Source organism: Stegostoma tigrinum, chromosome 13, assembly GCF_030684315.1.
Source record: "Stegostoma tigrinum isolate sSteTig4 chromosome 13, sSteTig4.hap1, whole genome shotgun sequence".
Taxonomy (NCBI): domain Eukaryota; kingdom Metazoa; phylum Chordata; class Chondrichthyes; order Orectolobiformes; family Stegostomatidae; genus Stegostoma; species Stegostoma tigrinum.
The window spans coordinates 68939372-68959377 of record NC_081366.1 but is presented as its reverse complement, the minus strand read 5'-3'; the positions used below and the strand labels follow the sequence as shown (position 1 = coordinate 68959377).

Below are 20006 nucleotides of genomic sequence, written 5' to 3'. Positions count from 1 at the left end.
AGAGAGGGGAATAGGGAGAGGGCTCTGAAATAAATAGGGAGAGAGGGGGAGGCGGACCGAAGATGGAGAGAAAAGAAGACAGGTGGAGAGGAGGGTATAGGTGAGGAAGTAGGAAGGGGATAGGTCAGTCCGGGGAGGACAGATAGGTCAAGGGGGCGGGTTGAGGTTAGTAAGTGGGAAATGGAGGTGCGACTTGAGGTGGGAGGAGGGGATCGGTGAGAGGAAGTACAGGTTAGGGAGGCGGGGACAAGCTGGGCTGGTTTTGGGATGCAGTGGGGGAAGGGGAGATTTTGAAGCTTGTGAAGTAATGGAGGAAATGAAAGTAGTGAGGTTTAGGGCAGAAACTCCAGAACTTGCGGCCTGGAGAGCCAAAGGTATAGTCACCAATAGCAGTGCAATTAAAATCAAGGATGTTCAATAAAACAGATTATAGAAGTACAGACAGCCTGGAGGCTGGAGAGACAATACAGAGTGAAGGTGGAGCGGGCCATGGAGAATTTAAAAACCAAGGGTGAGAATGTCAAAGTCAGCACATTATCTGACCGGGAGTCAATATACATCAGAGCACGGGGCTGAGAGGGGAGCACGACTTGTATGTTAAAAAGAAAAGCAGCTGAGTTTTTTGATGGTCTCAAGTTTACTGACAGTGGAACATGCAAGAGCAGTCACAAGTGTGTTAGAATAGGCAGCCCTCGAGTTAACGTAGACAAGAATGAGGGTAACATCAAGCACTGAGCTGGGGCAGGATCAAGGTTAGGTGATGTTAAAGTGGTCAGAAAGGGCCAAAGAATGTGAGGAGCGTCCTGGAAGATTCAAGCATGCACTTGAATGCCCAGGGGTAAAGGGTGCTGAGTGGTGACTGGCAGTCCTAACCTGGCTTCTGGCCCTTTTAGAACTGGCTAGGGAAGGTTATGTCATTTATAGAGCCAGTCCAGCCCAGACTGCATGGTTTGTACAAAATCTGGGTTCAATTGACTTCAAGTTAAGTTTTCATTTCAGAGGTTTTGGCACTTTCTGAAAGTGGCATGTTTTAATTGGTGGAGACAGGAGAGGTGAACCACGTAGCCACATAATCTCCCACAATATTACTGTACTGGACTTTGAGAACTACTTCTTCACCTCAAAGTGCATTTGAAAATTGCCATATCAATATGTTGCTTCACACCCACAACATCATTTCCAATACAGTCTGTGATGCTGGGGTATCTCATCAGTGTAAAGTTTCTGCATAGACTTTCAGGCTGTTACCAGTGCTGTTGATGGCAGATACATTTCAGCAAGGACCTTCTAGTCTTGAGCCATCTACTCAAACGGCAACTGATATTACAGGCAGCAAATTTTTTCTACATTCATTCATGAAAGACAAGGCTCAAATAGCATTTGTTGCCCATCACTAATTGCCCTTCAGAAGATGGTGGTGGACTACTGTCTTGAACTACTGCAATCCTTGGTGTGCAGGTACATCCGCAATGCTGCAATGGAGGGAGTTCCAGGATTTTCACTCAGTGCACTGAAAGAATGCTGATATAGTTCCTAGTCAGGATGGTGTGTGGCTTGGAGGCAAATTGCAGGTGGTTTGTCCCATAGGGGAGTGGCATTAATACACTCTATACTTTCAGATTCACTTTGTCATCCTGTCAGTTTGCAGATTTGTGTCCCTTTGTTGTTTTTCATTGAGCCACGAAGTTTGCAAATATTTTCAGCTGTCTTCCCACGCTAAGGTGAATTCACTGCCACAAATCCTGGGCTGGTCAACACGTTTAGTGTCTCTTGTTTCCCTTCCGATTGTCACCAAATGAGATCTGGCCCAGCCTTGATAGGCTGAATGGCCTCTTTCTTTGCTGCGTGATGTTATGAAATGAGGGAGTGGGAGCCATCCAGCAGCCGCTGTTGGCTGCTCAAGAGGTATCATTCACGAGCAGGCATACTGCATGGAGCTGCTCTTGGTAGAGAGCCACGGTGCTACCTTATCAGCCCCTGACAATCCGACTTAGCCAGTGGACCGCCAGCCTTGCACACCAGAGATAAGACTTCAATCTTCATAGCTTTCACACTGAACCACCAAATCAGCCGGCTTAATTTACTGACATCCACAGCTTTTTCTTTTCCCGTGGCAAAAATCACTACATAACTAGAGGTCGGGAGAGCCTCTGTCACTCAGACTGAAGAAAGTGGAACATCTCTCTCCTTGATAAGTTTACATTAAGTGTAGAATTGAAAGGTCACAGGGTCAATATCCTGCCTGCACTACGTTAACTGATCCGAGTCAAGGGAAGCGCTGAGGTTGGGGGAAGCTGGGAGGAACACAGTGCATCCCAATAGGCTTTGGTACTCATTGGCAAGACAGAGCAAAGGGAGAATACCTACACCGTCTCCATTGCTCACTCGTAAACCAATGCAAAGCACACCAACCCAAACAGTGGGCTGAGGACATAATTGGCAATGGTTGACAGACACCGCTCCACTCATCCCTCTACTCTTGATCTCTCATTCTCAATGAGAATGGCTACCAACCACAGCCTGTGCACCAACAGCTATAAACTCAATACTTTCAGAGAGATCTGTTCACTTTTCAGCAAAGAAGCTGCCTGATGTGACTCCACTGAGACATGCTACACATGTCTCTGCTAACGAGCTCTGACTGGAGCCCAGTTCTTCACAGATTTGTTAGTAATGTTTTTCTAATTTGCCTCCTGTAACATTTTCCCCCTTGCTCACAAATAATTTGGTGGCGGGGGGAGGTGAGCAGCCAAATATTACATTGGAACACTTCCCTTATATTTCTCTTCCTTTCGCAGAGTAATAACAAAATAACAATGGATACTAACACATAGCCATCAATTTCAATTTGGCAAATGCTTGCCAATTGCGTTAAGTGAATAGGTGCGATTCACACCTTCAACAAAAGTCACACAAGACAATAAAAGCAGCCTGCGGTATAAGAAGGTTACCCTGATCTGTGTTTTAAGAGTAATTACACACTGTGCCCTCGCTGCTCCAATTACAGACACTGTCGCTGTTGAAATTCATGATGAGTTTGAATCATTACTATTCTGAAATATTCCAAAAACAGAAACCATAAGTGATCTGGTGGAGTGAGACTGCAAACAATCACTTTAGCTAAAGCTGGAAGGAGATTTAATTGCATCAGACCTCGTCACTTACAGAGCCACACAATGCTGGTGTAGTTCCTGTCACACTGATGTTTAAATGTGGCTGACACAGAAATTAGGAAGGCTGGAATATGTTATGGGAGTGCAGTTGCCATAACTACACGGTGCCAGCAGCTGATGCTCCCAAATTAAGCTTCAGGAGAGAAACAAGCTTCTCATCTGTCCGTCAAAATGGATACAGGTCACATCAGACTTTCCATATGGAGCATTGGAATATTTTATTGGGTACCATATGGTTGGGGGAGGGGTGATAAAATGAGAGAAATGGGGAGCAACTCAGCTGGAGGTTGGGCATAGCTGTTGGTGGACAATTATGAGCAGTCTTTGAAAGCAGCACAGGGTTACTTGGAAGTTTACTCTATAAGCACACTAATATGGAAAAGCACTATTACAGATTGTAACTTTGCTCGAAACCTTCCTCAGCAAACAAAGTCAAACTACCTAAAGTCCTTGTTTTAATATATCACTATGACACAAAGAGGTTGAACTGCAGATCGCTGTAAGTAAGAAACTGTTTTTTAAAACAAACCATAAACATGTGTTTTACATACGACCACAGAAACAGAATAGGCCATTCAGCCTCTCATGTCCCTGTTGGATCTGATTGTGACTGATTTGAATCTGAACTTTGCTTGACCTCCTTAGCTCCATACTATTTGATTCTCTCATCTAATGAAATTGTGGAAGATCTTTGTCAAGAATACTTCAAGATTTTTACCAGTCTTTGCATAAAAAGATCAGATTAAGAGCTCACAATTTTCACAAAGCCACTGGATGGCCCTATGACCAATGCAGTTTTTCTGATTGGTGACTCTCGTTCACACAGTGCCCATGCTAACTCTCATCTTCTTGGGGGGGGGGGGGGGGGAGGCGCAAATGAACCTGCTCTTCATGATTGGCCCTGGCAGCTTCTTCTGTTTGATGTTTTGACCGCTAGTTCTACAGTCAATTTGAATGTTTCCATCTGTCTCTAAATCTTGAGACCCTCAGCAAGTAAAACTTTAATAAGAATTCCAGATGCCCCGCCTTTAAAAATGAGATGTTCGGGGTTGACTGTAAAACGTGGAGACAGAGGCAGAAGTTCTCAAACAAAGTCTTCATGAAATGAGCAACAATCTCAAAGTGATAGCTATGAACCTACAATAATTTACCACAAGGAATAGTTGAGGCGAATAGGAATAGTGGCACTTAAATGAAAGTTAGACAGTCACATGGTGGGGAAAGGAACAACTGATACTAATGGCTTAGTCAAAGCTAGGTGGGCGGAGGCTGGTGTGGATAACAAATATCCACACAAAGCCTTTGGGCCAAATGGCCTGATTCCGAGCTGTACGTTCTATGTAATTCAATGTTTGTATAAGCAACTCCCATAGAAATGGCCCATTCTTGGAGGCAGGATGATACGTAGAGGGACAGGTAGTATTGAGGAGGTGGGAGACTGAGGAAGGAGTTGGACACGCAAGGCGAGTGGACAAAGAAGTGGCAGATGGAGTACAATGTGGGAAAGTGTCAGGTTATGCACTTTGGTAGGAAGAATAGAGACACAGACGATTTTCTCAATGGGGAAAGGTTTCAGAAATCTGAAGCACAAAAGGACTTAACAGTTCGAGTTTAGGATACTTTTAAGGTTAAAATGCAGGTTCAGCTGATGATTAGGAAGGCAAATGCAATGTTAGCATTCATGCAAAGAGGGCTAAAATACATGGGCAGGCATGTACTGCTGAGGCTGTATAATGCTCTGGTCAAACTGCATTTGAAATATGGTGGGCAGTTTTTGGCTCCATATCTAAGAAAGGATCTCTTGGCCTTGGAGGCAGCCCAGAGGAGGTTTACAAGAATGATCCAGGAATGAAGAGTTTGGCATTTGAGGAGAGGTTGAGGATTCTAGGTCTATGCTCGATGGAGTTTAGAAGGATGAGGGGGCATCTGATTGAAACTTACAGAATGCTGAGAGGCTTGGATAGAGTAGATGTGAAGAAGATGTTTCCGCTACTATGAGAGAGTAGGACCTGAGGGCATAGCCTCAGGTTGAAGGGATGGCCCTTTAGAACTGAGATTAGGAGAAATTTCTTTAGCCAGAGAGTGGGTATTCTGTGGCACTCATTGCCACCGAAGGCTGTGGTGCCAAATCATTGCAAGTCTTTGAAACAGAGATAGATAGGTTCTTGATTGGTAAGGGGGTCAAAGGTTACCGGTAGAAGGCAGGAGAATGGAGTTGAGAAACGTATGAGCCATGATCAAATGGCAGAGCAGAAATTCCCCTCCTAAATCCTATGGTCTTATCTCAACACCTCGGAGAATGAGCTGACTAACAGTGTCATATTCTCTAATACGACCACTGTAAACTAGCCTTTGCAAATAAAAAATATTTGAGAGAGACTGTCTAACCAGCTTGTACATTTGATTACAAATTAATAATTCAAATGCCTTGACAATGTATAAATTTCAAATGGTTTAATAATCCGGATGTATAGTCACAAAACATGTGAAGTCCTGATGTGTAATAAATTCAGTGTATGCTAATACAAATACACACACATACATATACACACACACTATACACACACTGTATATTACATACATACTATATATAAATGGTTTGGAGTTTTATATCTGAATATATATTGTATAAATTTTACTGTATATAAATACACATATGAAACTGTTACTGAGATTACAACTCCCTCTAACAATTAACAAATAATCATTTAGTAGTACGGAACATTAAATATCACTGAAATAAGGTATTTTTAGCTGTAATGAACTGAAATAAGCTGTACTCATCAGGACAACTAGCAAGAATTGTCCTTTCACATTTTGCTTTACATAAGTAGTTCTATCAAATTTTGTTATTGAATGCATGATGAAAAACTTCAACAATATTTGTCCTTTTTTTGTAGTAGTTATTAATTTATCAGTTTGTGATTAACAGCAATCATATATAAACTCAAATGATATTTGGCTGAACAGGAATTTTACATGGCTGATAATAACTGGAGAAAAATGGAATTTGAAAATCCTTAGTATCAATCATTTTTGGGATACGGGAATTGAGGGAATGTTCCTCCACCTGTAAAGCCCATAACAACAATGCATGTGCATGTCATGCAAAGATGTGAATCAGGATGGCTTTCAAATCTTCCTAGAAAGTGACTCCAAAAGATGGTCTTTATCTGTTTCTCCCCTTAACTCAGCACTGTATTTTGTTTAATCAGTTGGTGCCAATGACATAATCAAGGGAATTTGCTTGGAGAGGGAGGAAGCTGCATTAATAAGCAGTCAAGGGGCATGGAAAACCTCAGGGTTATTTGCATTAATGACCATGACTCTGTTAATGTCAGTTTCACTTCCTTGTAAAGTTTACCCCATTAATTCCACACATTCAGCATTACCAACAACCACGTAATTACACATCGATTCTACATGAATTCTCCCTTAATTTAAAAATCTAATGAAAGACATATTAATGTTAATTACATAAATTTTTGGAAATACTTTGCAGATCAGACAGCATCTGTGGAGGGAGAAACAGAGGTAACATGTTGATTTGATGACCTTTCAATATAATTAGTTCTGATGAAAGGTCATCAGCTGTTCACAGATGCTACCTGGCTTGCCAAGTGTTTGCAGCATTTTGGTATTTTTACTTTATATTTCCACTTATAATTAAGTGTACACATGCAATGAAATATATTTCTAAACAGACGAAAAGAAAATGCCTTGGCTGTAGTGTATTACGTGTTGTGACATTTAGATTAGGCTACAAAACTACAATAATTAATGGCATTCCCTTATCAAACCCATGACCATCTCTTCAATGATTGTACTTTTCTCCTTCTCCTGGATGAATAACAGAGAGTATTTACCATTTTGGTGCATTAATGCATAGGTGCACAAACAATGCAGACAAGTACAGCAGTAATAACAAAAGGTGAATTAACTTCCTTTATCCGCCAAGATAAGTTGACAGTGTAAGTAACAGAAGAAGTTGTGCACTCAGATGACAAATTGCAAAAGGTTTTGTCTTTGTCTCTGTCAGGCAAGACATCCTGAGGGCAATTAGAATTTGGCACAAGGGAGCACACTGCCTCACTTTTTATACTTCAGTTTCACCCATTTATAGTTGTCTCTGGTTATGAAAGCAGACAGTGATTGCTGATCAGTGCCTGTGTGTGATCCACACAATAAGGCTGGTGGTAACAGCAGAAATCAGTTCCTTCACAGAGAACAGCAAATGGCAGAGCTTCAAATTAACAAAAATGTAGTGAACGTACTGGTTGATGAATGTATTGGGTGACAATGAAGCAGGGAGTTGTAGGCATGCAAGTTCTTGCTCTCATTCACCTATGTATCTCAGTTCTACCATTCATGTTGACCAATAAAACCCATCAGGAACCCTTTCCATTTTCCCAATGATTTGCAACATCAAATGACAATTCTGGGATACAAACAGTTCATACCCACGAGAATTCAGATATTTGCTGCTAATTCTCCAGTGTTAAGTTGATATAACACAATCAAGCCGCATTGAGTGGCAAGAAACACGATAACCTATTGGCTAATTATCAAAATCTTATGTATGTGGATCTTTCCCTCTCAAGGTGGTGTGTCCTTGGGACCATGTTGACTGCAAAATGATTGGAATCATCTCAATACCACTTAGAAATCTCAGGAGCCTGTACCTAAAACAGGTAGTTGCATGGTTGTCCCAGGAACTTGAGATCTTTGATGGATCAGGAATGAAATCTGGAGGAATAGGTAAGGAAGGTGAAGCTGGAGATAGGCTGCTCAAAGAATGACAGCAGGAAGCACTTCCTCGCAAAAGTCATGAGCTCTCTTTCTCAGGAAACTGCTGAGACAGGGGATCAGTTGAAATTTGGAAAGGCTGTGATCAATAAACTAAACTCGTCACTAATAAATCTGGTTGGAGAGTACAAGAGAAGCATCTTTACCCAGAGGATGACTGTCATATGGCATTCACTGCCACACTGAGTGGTTGAGATGAAACAGCTGTATTTATTGGCTTGCTGGAATAATGAATATGGGGAAGGGGAATAGAAGGTTCTGTTAATGAGTTTGGATAAAATGGAGAAGAGGATGGAATAAGGGTTCTGCGGAGAATAAGAACAGCCTCAGACTAGCTGGGCCATGTGCCACATTCATGAGCAATTCTGCATGGATAACAAGTGAGAATATTCAGAAATGCCAATTAACTGAAGCAGACATCAATTATCATCCGGGAGAAGAAATTCCTTCATATCTCTGTTTTAAATGAATGTCCACTTTCTCTGTAACTGTGTCCTCTAGTTTGAGACTCCTCCACTAGTGGAAATATTTCTTCAATATCTATTCTACTAAACTCCATCTGCCAATTTTTAGCCCACTCACTCACCCTATATATATTCCTTTGCAGATTCTGTTCATCCTTATCTCAACACGAAATCCCATCCATTTTTGATCATCAGTAATTTTGGATACATTATATTCTGGTGTTTACTCCATGTCATTAATATAGATGGTAAATAAGTGAGGCCCTTTGGGCTGATCCTTGTAGCACTCTAATTACAGAAAGGTAAGGTGGCTCCAGTAGCCAAAATCATGGGACCCCCCCCACCCCCGCCGCCAACATTCTGCATTAGTATAGCCATGGGGTTAAATAGTTAAGACTCAGTATTGGTCCCACATATACTCGAAGTTCAATGACGTTTGGGTGCTTTGGAGTTGAAGCTAAGCTTTGGGCTACAGTATAAATTGAATGAGTACTGACTATGTGAGACAAAGAACTCTACACTTACCCTATCTATGACCCTTACATATCTCCCATCATGATCCCATCGCATTGACTGTCTCTCTCCTGTGTTTCCCATCAATATCCCAACTCAGTGACTCTCTCTCCCATGTTTTCCATTACTATCCCATCTCAGTGATTCTCTCTCTTGTTTCCCAAAACTATCCCATCCCATTGACTCTCTCTCCTGTTTACCATCATTATCCTACCCTGGTGCCTCTCTCCTGTTTCTCAACACTGTCCCATCCCTCTGCCATTTTGAATCTTCACTAACCAACAACAGTCAATGGCTCTGTTTATCAGACATTGAATCTCTAATGGAATATCTTTCTTTTATAACACTGGTGTAAAATTCTTTGACAGGTGACATTAAGAAAAGGTCATGTATCACTATACACTACACAGGCTATGCAAATTGAATCAAAAATGTAGCAGCCAGATTAGCTGAGGTAAAAATTATAAGGTCACACAAAGTCAGTCAAGCTGGAAGTGCTGAAAAGATGCTTGTAATTACTCTTTTTAGTCTATTAACTATTGTTGTTCTATCAGGACTCAGGGGTATATGAAAGCCATGGACATGAAGTACAAGATAAAGTAATGTGTATTTACTACTCCCAGAGGATCAATTTGCCTGGTATTTTGCAGCTTGGAAGAGCGAAACACACAAACGCTGTTCGCCCTTCTCTCCACTGAATTTTGTCTTTTATCAAAGATTACTCGGAAGACAGCCACGACACTGGGTACAATCTATCCACTCTGAACAGAATCGCTCTGTGATTCCGCTGCCATGTAGCGATCAAATCAGTGCCTCCTGACATAACATCGGAGAGCCCCTGTATCCTCTTGATAAAACCCAGGAACATGCTGGGATCAAAGCCTCGCCTGCCATCTGATTTCTCATGGAGGCAAACACGATGCAAATTTGTCGATGGGATCTGACGGAAATTTATCCAGCCCTGCCACCGTATAGTCACTGCGTGAACCGCTTGACAAGTAAAATATGTCTGTCAGCTTGATATGAACTGACCCCTTTTTTCTCTATCTATTCATTGCATTTTGTTTCCTGTCAAACGAGTACTGCTAACTTTAGCTTAAGCTATAATTCACTCGTAATTCATCTGGGCCACACTAGGGATTGGGTTTTTGGACAGAGGTGCAGCTCAATCATACAACAGACCCTGATGTGTTTAAGTCCAGATATTCTGAGGCCTCCCAGTTCATTGCTGGCAATTGGGTTAGTTTGTTTTTAAATTAAAACATTTAAATGTTTATTTCCCCTGTGGGCCCTCGCATACAGCAAAGCGAAGGTTTGAAAATGATTACATTATGCTGTTTAATAAAATATATATACATATATAATATATATTTCCCTTCTCACTGCTTGCACCCATGGCCTAATGAATGCCTAATAACAGTGTGCCCTTTCGGGCCCCCTTCTGAATATCTTACTGCAATATGGAGTGAGAGCTGCATTGTCAGAGATGACTCTCTTCAGACGAAACATTAAACTATGGCTTCATCTGACTTTGCAGGTGAATGCAAAAATTCCCGTGCCCCATTCTTTTGCACAGTGGGCAAGTTTTTCCGGAGTTCTGCCCAATTATTTCACCTCAAACCGACTGTGATCAGATTGCTGTTTGGGAGATGTTACAGAGAGCAACGAGGTACTAGGCAACTCCAACTTCATTAATGTGACTGTGCTTTAAAAGTGTTTTTTGCATTTTGGAACATCTGGGGTCATAAAAAGTGCCACATGAAGGCAGGTATTTTGTTTCCTTCCTCCTAGCACAGCACACAGCCAAAGGTTTGGATATCACAAGTAAAGACCCCGAGGGAGAAAATTCCTTGGAATTAGTTGCCTGGCTGTAAATGGGTAGCTGGAATCAGGTGCAGCTAGTTAGACCGAATGGGAGTAATATTCCCAACTGCCTGAGCAGTAATGAGACAAGTTGGACGGTGCCCTAGTTGTAGAACACTTCTATTTTTTGATCCATTCATGGAAACGGAGGAAAGTTGGGTGGATTCTACAGTTTGCAGAGTCTGCAGGTTCTTGCCCTAGTGAACAGGAGACTTGGACCCAGTTGCCATCCAGAATAGAATTAGTGTTAGAATTGGAATTAGCTTCATTGGCACAGTTGCCGTCCAGGTTTAACTGATTTCCTTGACAACCATGACATGATCCGTAGGGAATCAGCGCTGCTCAATGTCTGTCCCTTGGCCAAATCAGAAAACAGAAGATCATGCTGTGGGGTAATAAAGTGTGAAGCTGGATGAACACAGCAGGCCAAGCAGCATCTCAGGAGCACAAAAGCTGATGTTTCAGGCCTAGACCCTTCATCTGATGGTCTAGGCCTGAAACATCAGCTTTTGTGCTCCCGAGATGCTGCTTGGCCTGCTGTGTTCATCCAGCTTCACACTTTGTTATCTTGGATTCTCCAGCATCTGCAGTTCCCATTATCTCTGATACAATCATGCTGTGGGAGTTTGCTGAGCACAAACTGGCTGTCCCGCTTCTCTGCAGCACAACTGCTGCAAAGCACTTTTGGGCATTCTCAGGGTGTAAATGGTTCTACCAAAGTGCAAGTTTTTTTAAAAATTAAAACACTAACAGCAGCCAGCAAGGTGAAGATGCCTGATTGGATATTGGAGCGCCATTAAAAAAACAGATAGCTGGGTGCAGTTTTGGGACCGCACCAAGGTGGTTCACGAACAGGTTATGCACAGCATCATATTCCAAACAGACCTTGTGCTCAACTTTTCCCAGGCTACCCTGAAACAACTGCTTCTGAAGTCCAGCAATGACAATTTGAAAATGACAAGGAATGGTGGAAGTGAACAGTATAGTCTAGCCTTATGCAGCTGAATAAACACATGAGGGAGGAATTGAATGAGAAAGTTTGCCGGTAAAGTGGATGAAGAGTAGTGGAAGATACACGTGATAAGAACAAATAGTCTGAGCTGTAACTTTCATCGTGTCTTTTCCAAATGATCACTAAGGCATGTATATTGCTAGAAAAACAATCTCTTCGAATATTTTAGATTTTTCACATCACGGTTTCCAAATGTATGTCAATTCATTTGTCTTGTTGCACTCAAGTGTTGTTCCTGAAACATTAACCCATCTTTCCTCGTTACAGTCACTGATTGTCCCACCACTTACAACCAACAGCTTTTGTTTCCCTTTCACAAGCTGGCATTTGTTATCCCTGATTCCTCAAAGAGAGTGCACAGCAACCATGTATCCTGTCCCAATTTATATTCGATCAGTCAGGATAACCTCGTAATTAAATTGATACTCTAGAGTCTTTCTGTACCCTCAGAACTAGTTTGGCACACCATGTCTTTGTTGATTAAATGGAAGGTTTGTGAATGTTCTGTGCTTTTGAATCATTCCCAGCTTTTCTCTCTCCCTTTTTTTTATGCCTGCTTCCGTCATGCTCGAAATGGATTTCTCTGGTACCTCATGTGAGAGTTAGCTCATCGAGTGCTGTCAAGCTTTGGGGCCATGAGGGGCTAAGCTTCTGACTTATTTTTTAAATGCTGCTTTGTCATACTGAGAGTCACAGCATCATCACAGCACAGAAGGCCATTCAGCCCATTGAGTCTATTCCAGCTCCCTTGACAGCCATCCAACTGGTTCTACTTGCCCATTCTATCCCCATAGCCATGCAAGTTGATGTCCTTCAAGGGGCCATACAGTTTCCTTTTCAAATTAATCAACTACTCACCTTCTACCCAGCTCTCACTGACAGTGAAGTCCAGGAGATTACAGCTCACTGTTTCTTCATATCCTTACTTCTCTTAGGCAAAAACTGGACCGCTGTCCTTGCAAATGGGAACAGCTTCTCATCGTCAACCTTATCCAAACCAGTGAGACTTTTGTACGTCTCAGGGGCACCCCCTCCCCTCCAAACAACTTTACTTCAAGGAGAACAAGCAACAATTTCTCCAACTCTGTCTAACCTTGTCGCTAAAATCTCTCATCCCTGGAACCATTCCGGCAGCTTTTCTCTGTAGCCGCTGAAGGCCCCGCATATCCTTCCTATATTCAGATGGACAGTAAGTCTGTCTGTTACAAAGCAGCTCCGTGGGTCTCCTCGTGTGACTAGGACCCTGCTCCTGACAGCAAGCCCTTGCTGGACAGTCTGGATCATCAGGTGGGTACAGTGCCAGAGTTCATGCTGAAGTCTCACAATGCCAATAACTCATCACCACTGCCCCCCCCCGAGGCTGGGCCTCTTGCAGGAAAGGGTCAGAGAATGATGAATATCTGTAGATCTATCCTTGAGCATTGCTAACCAGGGTTCCCATTAACCCTCTCAGATAGAGATAGAAGATCCTAAAGAGCTACTTCAACCAAGAGCTGTGGAATTCTCCTCAGTAACCCGTTCAAAATTATCCCATAACTAATGTCAATAAGATGGATTATCCACAGTGCCACAAAGCAGTTTGTGGGATCTCTTCTGTGCGGAAATTCATCCCCCACCTTCACTGCATTACTGCATTGACTACAATCAGAAGTTAGTTTAACCGTTGAAGCATTTTGCGATATCATTAGATAGTGAGTGTCAGGAGAGAAGGAGGGGAGGGACATATTGGCTGCAGGACCATAAGTTGGCTGGACGGTTGGTCTGCGAAGCAGTGTGATGCCAACAGTGTGGGTTCAATTCTCATCACTAACTGTGGTGCCATGAAGGACCCTCCTGCTCAACATCTCCCCTTGCCTGAGATATGGTGGGCCTTACATTAAATCACAACTAGTCATCTCTCTCTATGCGACAACAGCCCTATGGATTGGTAAGACTATGGAAACATAACAATACCATGTGTGCAATGCTTGATAGCGAAGGGAAGAATTTATCTCCTCTTCAACACAGGTACAACACAATAATAAAGAGAAGAATTTTATCTGCCATATTTTGCACCGACAATATAATTTACGCTCCAGTATTCCTATTAGTGCAAAGCAATGTACCAGTCAGGCTTTTAATGCTTCAGTGCTTCGAACTAGTTTACTGAAAAAGGTTTAAGTATGTAACTGACCTTTGGCAATCGTTCTGGGTCACCCGGATGTCGAGGGATCACCTTCTGCAACCGCTGGAAGCCATAATCAATGGTGGGCTCGTTCAGAGCTGCAACAAGGATGAAGAATTGAGATCAGTAAGTGAGAAAAAGAGCAGGCCAGCACTAAGACACCAGAAATGAGACTAACAATTGAGATATCAAAGTGGCAATTAGCCAAGGTTCCTGCTGCTGACTCCTGCTAGTCTTGACCTGTGATGGTCCTCATGGCCAAAGATCTCAGGGACCTTACTCATTTATATCGGCTCACACATGAAGCATGTATGAGTAAAGGTACACATGGGGAACATTGATTACCTTCTAGGAAGAAAAGCCAAGACCAGCTGAAGGAGTGTTCCCCACTAACCGCCCCCACCCCCATTGTCATGGGCAGTTAACAGTGAATCGCTGAGCAGTGTCTGGATGCTTGCATCCCATCCCCTAACTTTGGGCACTGAAGGCAAATGTGTAACCCCCAAGGTGATGTGCTGCCCAAAGACACACAGATAAAGAACTGAAGCTGGAATTTCCATATGCTTGGTGGCACATTTTACTATCCATGAAACTGCAGAGAGAGCATTACTTTACGTGCTATTCCTTAAAAAAGGACCTTTGGACCTAAACCGAGAATCAAGATTTTATACCTCGACTGTGATTTCAAAGTTGTCCAATCAGCTTCTGAAAATTCAAAAGCAAAATATCGTGGATGCTGGAGGTCAAAAATAAAAAAAAGAGATTGCTGGAGAAATTCAGCAGATCTGGCAGTGTCTGTGGGTAGAGAAACAGAATTAACATTTCAGGTCCACTTTATGACTTCATTCCAAAGAAGAGTCATACCAGACTTGAAATGTTTGCTCTGTTTCTCTGTTCAATAATGCTGCCAGACTGACTGATTTTCTCAGTCACTTTTCTTTTTATTTTTAAACATTCAAAGACTGCATAATGAATTATGCAATACTTTGAATTAAGTGGCACAAATAACAACAGCAAAATGTGCTTAAAAAAAAGACTATCAGAAGAGCTGACTGGGACTATCTGGAATGCAGCCACAAAGATCTGTTAAAACCTGTTAATACATCTTAGCGGATAAAGTCACTGCTTTATGCAGCATCAAATCAAACAGCAATCTCACAGTCAGTGCTGACTTAAGCTACGGTGGAGGTCTGGGAGCGATCGACACTGTAGAGAACTACAGTAAGCCAAAGATGTTGCTCTTCACCCCTGTTCGACTGAGCCCCGCTGCAGGAACATGAACGTGTGTAGATGCTAGAGGGCAGAATTAGGCTGAGCTTACAGTACAAAATCCCACGGTCCCTCACTGCTTTTACAGGACATCAGTGTCCACTGCAGTCAGGGGCCAAGATGATTCACCAGTGGATAAGGAAGAAAGATTTAGAAAGTAAAGAACACAGAGGGACTTCCATTGTTATTAGACAATAACCATTCTTTTTCCAAATGACAATCCATAGAGGACAGATATTAAATTAAATATCCATATACAAACATTAAAATGCTCTGCTATCAGAAATAAGTTGCCAAATTTCAAAATAGAGAAAAAATCTTTGTAAAATAAAACAACCTGATAGGTGCATTACATTTCCAGTATTAAACATGAGGCTGCCAGAACCCCTACCTACAGCCACTACCACTACCTCCAACATCGCCCACTCCAACAACACCCCTCCCCCTGAAAAAGTGAAGCAGCAGGGGATGGAGGGGTTCAGCTCCACGTGAAGGAAACAGCATAAAAGAGCTGTAATAAGGCTGGGATGACAGAGTGGTTAGAGGACATTTACATCTGAGCACCTTGAATTCAGTGCATAATTGCACCACTAAACCCCTTAACTTGTCATCTACCAAAAAAAATCCAAAATTGTTGTCAGTCATCCGCTATGCTGTACTCATCCTGGCAAATTCCTGAGTGACAGGGCTTCATCTGCGAACACTGCAAGTGACGCCTTATCAGAACACTCTATTCAAGCCTAGTAAATGGCCGTTATCCCACTCAAATCAGCTTAATGATTAAGGTTTTGTTCAATGTCAGGAAAAAACAGCAATTTGAATATAAACATGTCTTCATGACATGTAAATCATCAAAGTTAAATCTATAGAAAGAGAAAAGCAGCATCCGATGCCCTCGGCCTCTTTAATCTTATTTTGATTTTGTTTTTTTAATCTCACTGTTGTGTTGAGCAACCGCAGTGAGCTAGTAGAAGGCAGTTCCCAAACCATGATAAAATGAAGGTTTTTGTTCATCATCACCTTCAGCTTCTCCCCATGGATTGGTCAGAGTCAGAGGTGGCTGTCTATCTGGAGTTTGTTTGATGTTGAAAGCTGCAAGTTCCAACAAAAGTCCAGGTTTTTGACTCCCTACTAGTTTCTGAAAGAGTGAGCGAGTGAGTGTGTGTGCATGTATGTGCATGTGCGTGTGCCTATATGATTGCGTGTGTGCGTGTCTGTGTCAATGTGATCGCGTGAGTGAGTCTGTGTCTATGTGATTGTGTGTGTGTGTGTGTGTATGTGTGTGTGTGTGTGTGCACGCGTGCGCGGAGGTGAAATCTCTAATCAATCCTCAACAGAAATGAAGCAGGTGGGGAAATACACAGTGACTCTGCCTGGATTAAGAGGTGCCTCTATTTGAGCTGATCAGGTTTTGTGATGAGGGAATTAGCACCTAGAAGTACCCCTGCTTTTCTCTCAATTCTATTTCTGGAAACTTAAACGTACTCTGCAGCTGTCCCTCATATCAAGAGTACATTCTCTGTCCTGCCCCAAAATGTGAAAGACAGTCTGATTAAAGAGAGTGACCCAAATTTAAAATCCAGGTCAGGACTCTCTGGGAATCTCTTCTCCACTCCCCAACCTCTTGTGAAGTACCTAACCTGTCCTTTTTTTTTGGACAGGGTACGGGTGGTTAGGAAGTGGGAACTTCTAATCGCAGGAGATAGAAAGATTCAGTTCCAGATAAGATCTATCCTTCAACCAAGACCACAGGAAAACAGGTCAGTAGAGCAGCTCATGGGAGCTTGTTGTGCATAAACTGGCTCTCACATTTTCTACACTAAAATAGGTGGCTGCTCTTTAAAAATACTTAATTGATTGTGAAGGCCTTTGGGATGCTTTGATGTTGTGGATCAAACAGTATAAAACTGCAAGTGTTTCCTTTATTTATTGCATTTTCTGTTATTCTGCATCTTCCAACAATTGCAGCTTTATCTTGGCCAAATTTAAGTCACCTGACCTGGTCCTGCTGTCTAGTTATGCCTGTGTGTCTATCTGCACATTACGATATCAGCAGCTAATTCATGGGGACACCCACCACCTGCAACTTTCCCTTCACAATCCTGACTTGGAAGTACATCACCATTCCTTCTGCGTCCCTGGGTCAAAACCCGGCACTCCCTTCATAATGACATTGTCGGTCTACCAATAACAAGTGGACCATTGGGAATTGAGAAGGCTGCTCATTACCACCTTCTGAAGGGCAATTAGAGACAGGCAATAAATACTGGCCCAACCAGTACATTCTTTTAGGATAAGATGAGAAGAAATATTTTTGCACAAAGGTTTGTGAACCTTTGCAATTCTGTCACCCAGAGGTCTATGCAAGCTCAGTATTTAAAGTAGATGTTGATAAATTCATGACTATCAATTGTCTACAGGGTTGTGCAGACAGGTTAGGCATAAGTCATTGAAGTACTCGATTGATCGTGATCGTATTAAGTGGCAGAGCAGGCTGAATAGCCAATCTTGATCCCCTAGCTATTAAAGACCTGTTTAGACTTGGCAGTTGCCAGCTCTCTGCTGAGTTGGCATCTTCTGCTGGTCATTCATGGATGGCAAAGTTTTGAGGGTTCAGAAGAGAAGCAGACCAGTGTTTCCTGCTCCTGAATAATACATGGCCGTCAACAAGCTAGTCCCTTATGTTAATGCACATGCACAAAAGCAATAAATAGATTTAAAGATCCTGCACACTTAAACAAATACGGCACTCACAACAAAAGGAAACCAATGAGAGCATACATTGTCTATCTAATGTCCTGACTGGATACTCTCTGCACATACAGCACTGAATGTGAACCCAAGCAGGCTCAGCTGTGACTCCCCTCTCTCAAATATCTGGGCTCAAACATGAGAACACTGACCATTCGGGTGAAGTTGGGAAGTGGCATGTGGGCTAAGCCAGCCCCTGGCGCAATGTTACAAGACAGACAGCACCCGAGCTTCAGAATAACACATTCAAGAGATTGCTTTTAATTTCAGAGAACCAGTAGGCTTTTGATCAGCTTCATCTGGCTGGTCCAGACTTCAAGAAGGCAACTTGATCATGTCTTAGTGTTAGAGCTTTCATCCCTGGTCAGTAGGTCACAGGTTCACATCCCACTCAGAGGTATGAGCTCAAAAACTCGGTGTACATCCCCCTTACTAGATAATTTCGATCTCTATTCCACTCTTCGTCACCTCAAGACAATGGCTCCAGATTCCACGTTGCCCATCCAAGTGGTCATTTTGCTGCTGCTTGCTGTGACTCTGAGTCTTGGCAGAGTTTTTGACTGGCTGCGTCTCAAAGGAGACAGCCTTGGTTGGACCTCCCACTTCTGATTCATAGATCATGGCTACAAGTTAACTTCAGGACTTACACCCATCATCTACAGTCGGTGAACTGTCAGAGGCGCTTCATTCAGAGGTTATACTGTGGAAGCTCAGGTGGGCAAAGGCAATTCCACATCACCACTTCAAAGGCATGGAGGGAAGCTCCTCAAGCAAACTCACCAAAACAAACAAAAACCGAAAAGAACTAAGATTGCTGTGCATCAGGAACAAAATCAGAAGCTGCTGGAAAAGCTCAGCAGGTCTATAGATTCTAATTGGATTCAAGGTTCTATAGAATCAGGATCAGTTCCTGCGGATTGGAGGGTGGCAAATGTTGTCCCACTTTTCAAGAAAGGAGGGAGAGAGAAAACAGGAAATTATAGACCGGTTAGCCTGACGTCAGTGGTGGGAAAGATGCTGGAATCAATTATAAAAGGTGAAATTACGACTCATTTGGATAGCAATAACAGAATAGGTCAGAGTCAGCATGGATTTATGAAGGGGAAATCGTGCTTGACTAATCTTCTGGAATTTTTTGAGGATGTATCTATGAAGATGGATAAGGGAGAGCCAGTGGATGTAGTGTACCTGGAATTTCAGAAAGCCTTTGATAAAGTCCCGCATAGGAGATTGGTGAACAAAATTAGGGCACATGGTATTGGGGACAAAATACTGGGTTGGATTGAAAATTGACTGGCTGACAGGAAGCAAAGAGTAGTGATAAACGGGTCCCTTTCGGAATGGCAGGCAGTGACCAGTGGGGTACCACATGGTTCGGTGCTGGGACCGCAGCTGTTTACGATATATATTAATGATATAGACGAAGGCATTAGAAGTAATATTAGCAAATTTGCTGATGACACAAAGTTGGGTGGCAGTGTGAAATGTGAGGAGGATGTTATTAGAATACAGGGTGACTTGGACAGGCTAGGTGAGTGGACGGATGCATGGCAGATGCAGTTTAATGTGGATAAATGTATGGTTATACGCTTTGGTGGCAAGAACAGGAAGGCAGATTACTATCTCAATGGAGTCAAGTTAGGTAAAGGGGAAGCACAATGAGATCGAGGTGTTCTTGTACATCAGTCAATGAAAGCAAGCATGCAGGTACAGCAGGTAGTGAAGAAAACTAATAGCATGCTGGCCTTCATCACAAGAGGAATTGAGTATAGGAGCAAAGAGGTCCTTCTGCAGCTGTACAGGGCCCTTGTGAGACCACACCTGGAGTATTGTGTGCAGTTTTGGTCTCCCAATTTGAGGAAGGACATTCTTGCTATTGAAGGAGTGTAGCGTAGGTTCACAAGGTCAATTCCCGGAATGGCGGGACTATCATATATTGAAAGATTGGAGCGACTGGGCTTATATACTCTTGAGTTTAGAAGGATGAGAGG

General features: G+C 42.6%; 1 protein-coding gene across 4 annotated transcripts in view; it reads right to left on the bottom strand.

Annotated features, from left to right (window-relative positions):
• Positions 1 to 20006, bottom strand: part of ebf1a (EBF transcription factor 1a) — a 432193-nt gene that overhangs the window by 65287 nt on the left and 346900 nt on the right. For all 4 annotated transcript variants that reach the window (XM_048543553.2, XM_048543551.2, XM_048543554.2 and 1 more), the window contains one exon: positions 14005 to 14093. In XM_048543553.2, the coding sequence (XP_048399510.1) occupies positions 14005 to 14093 (89 nt within the window). The remainder of the gene's footprint in view (positions 1 to 14004; positions 14094 to 20006) is intronic.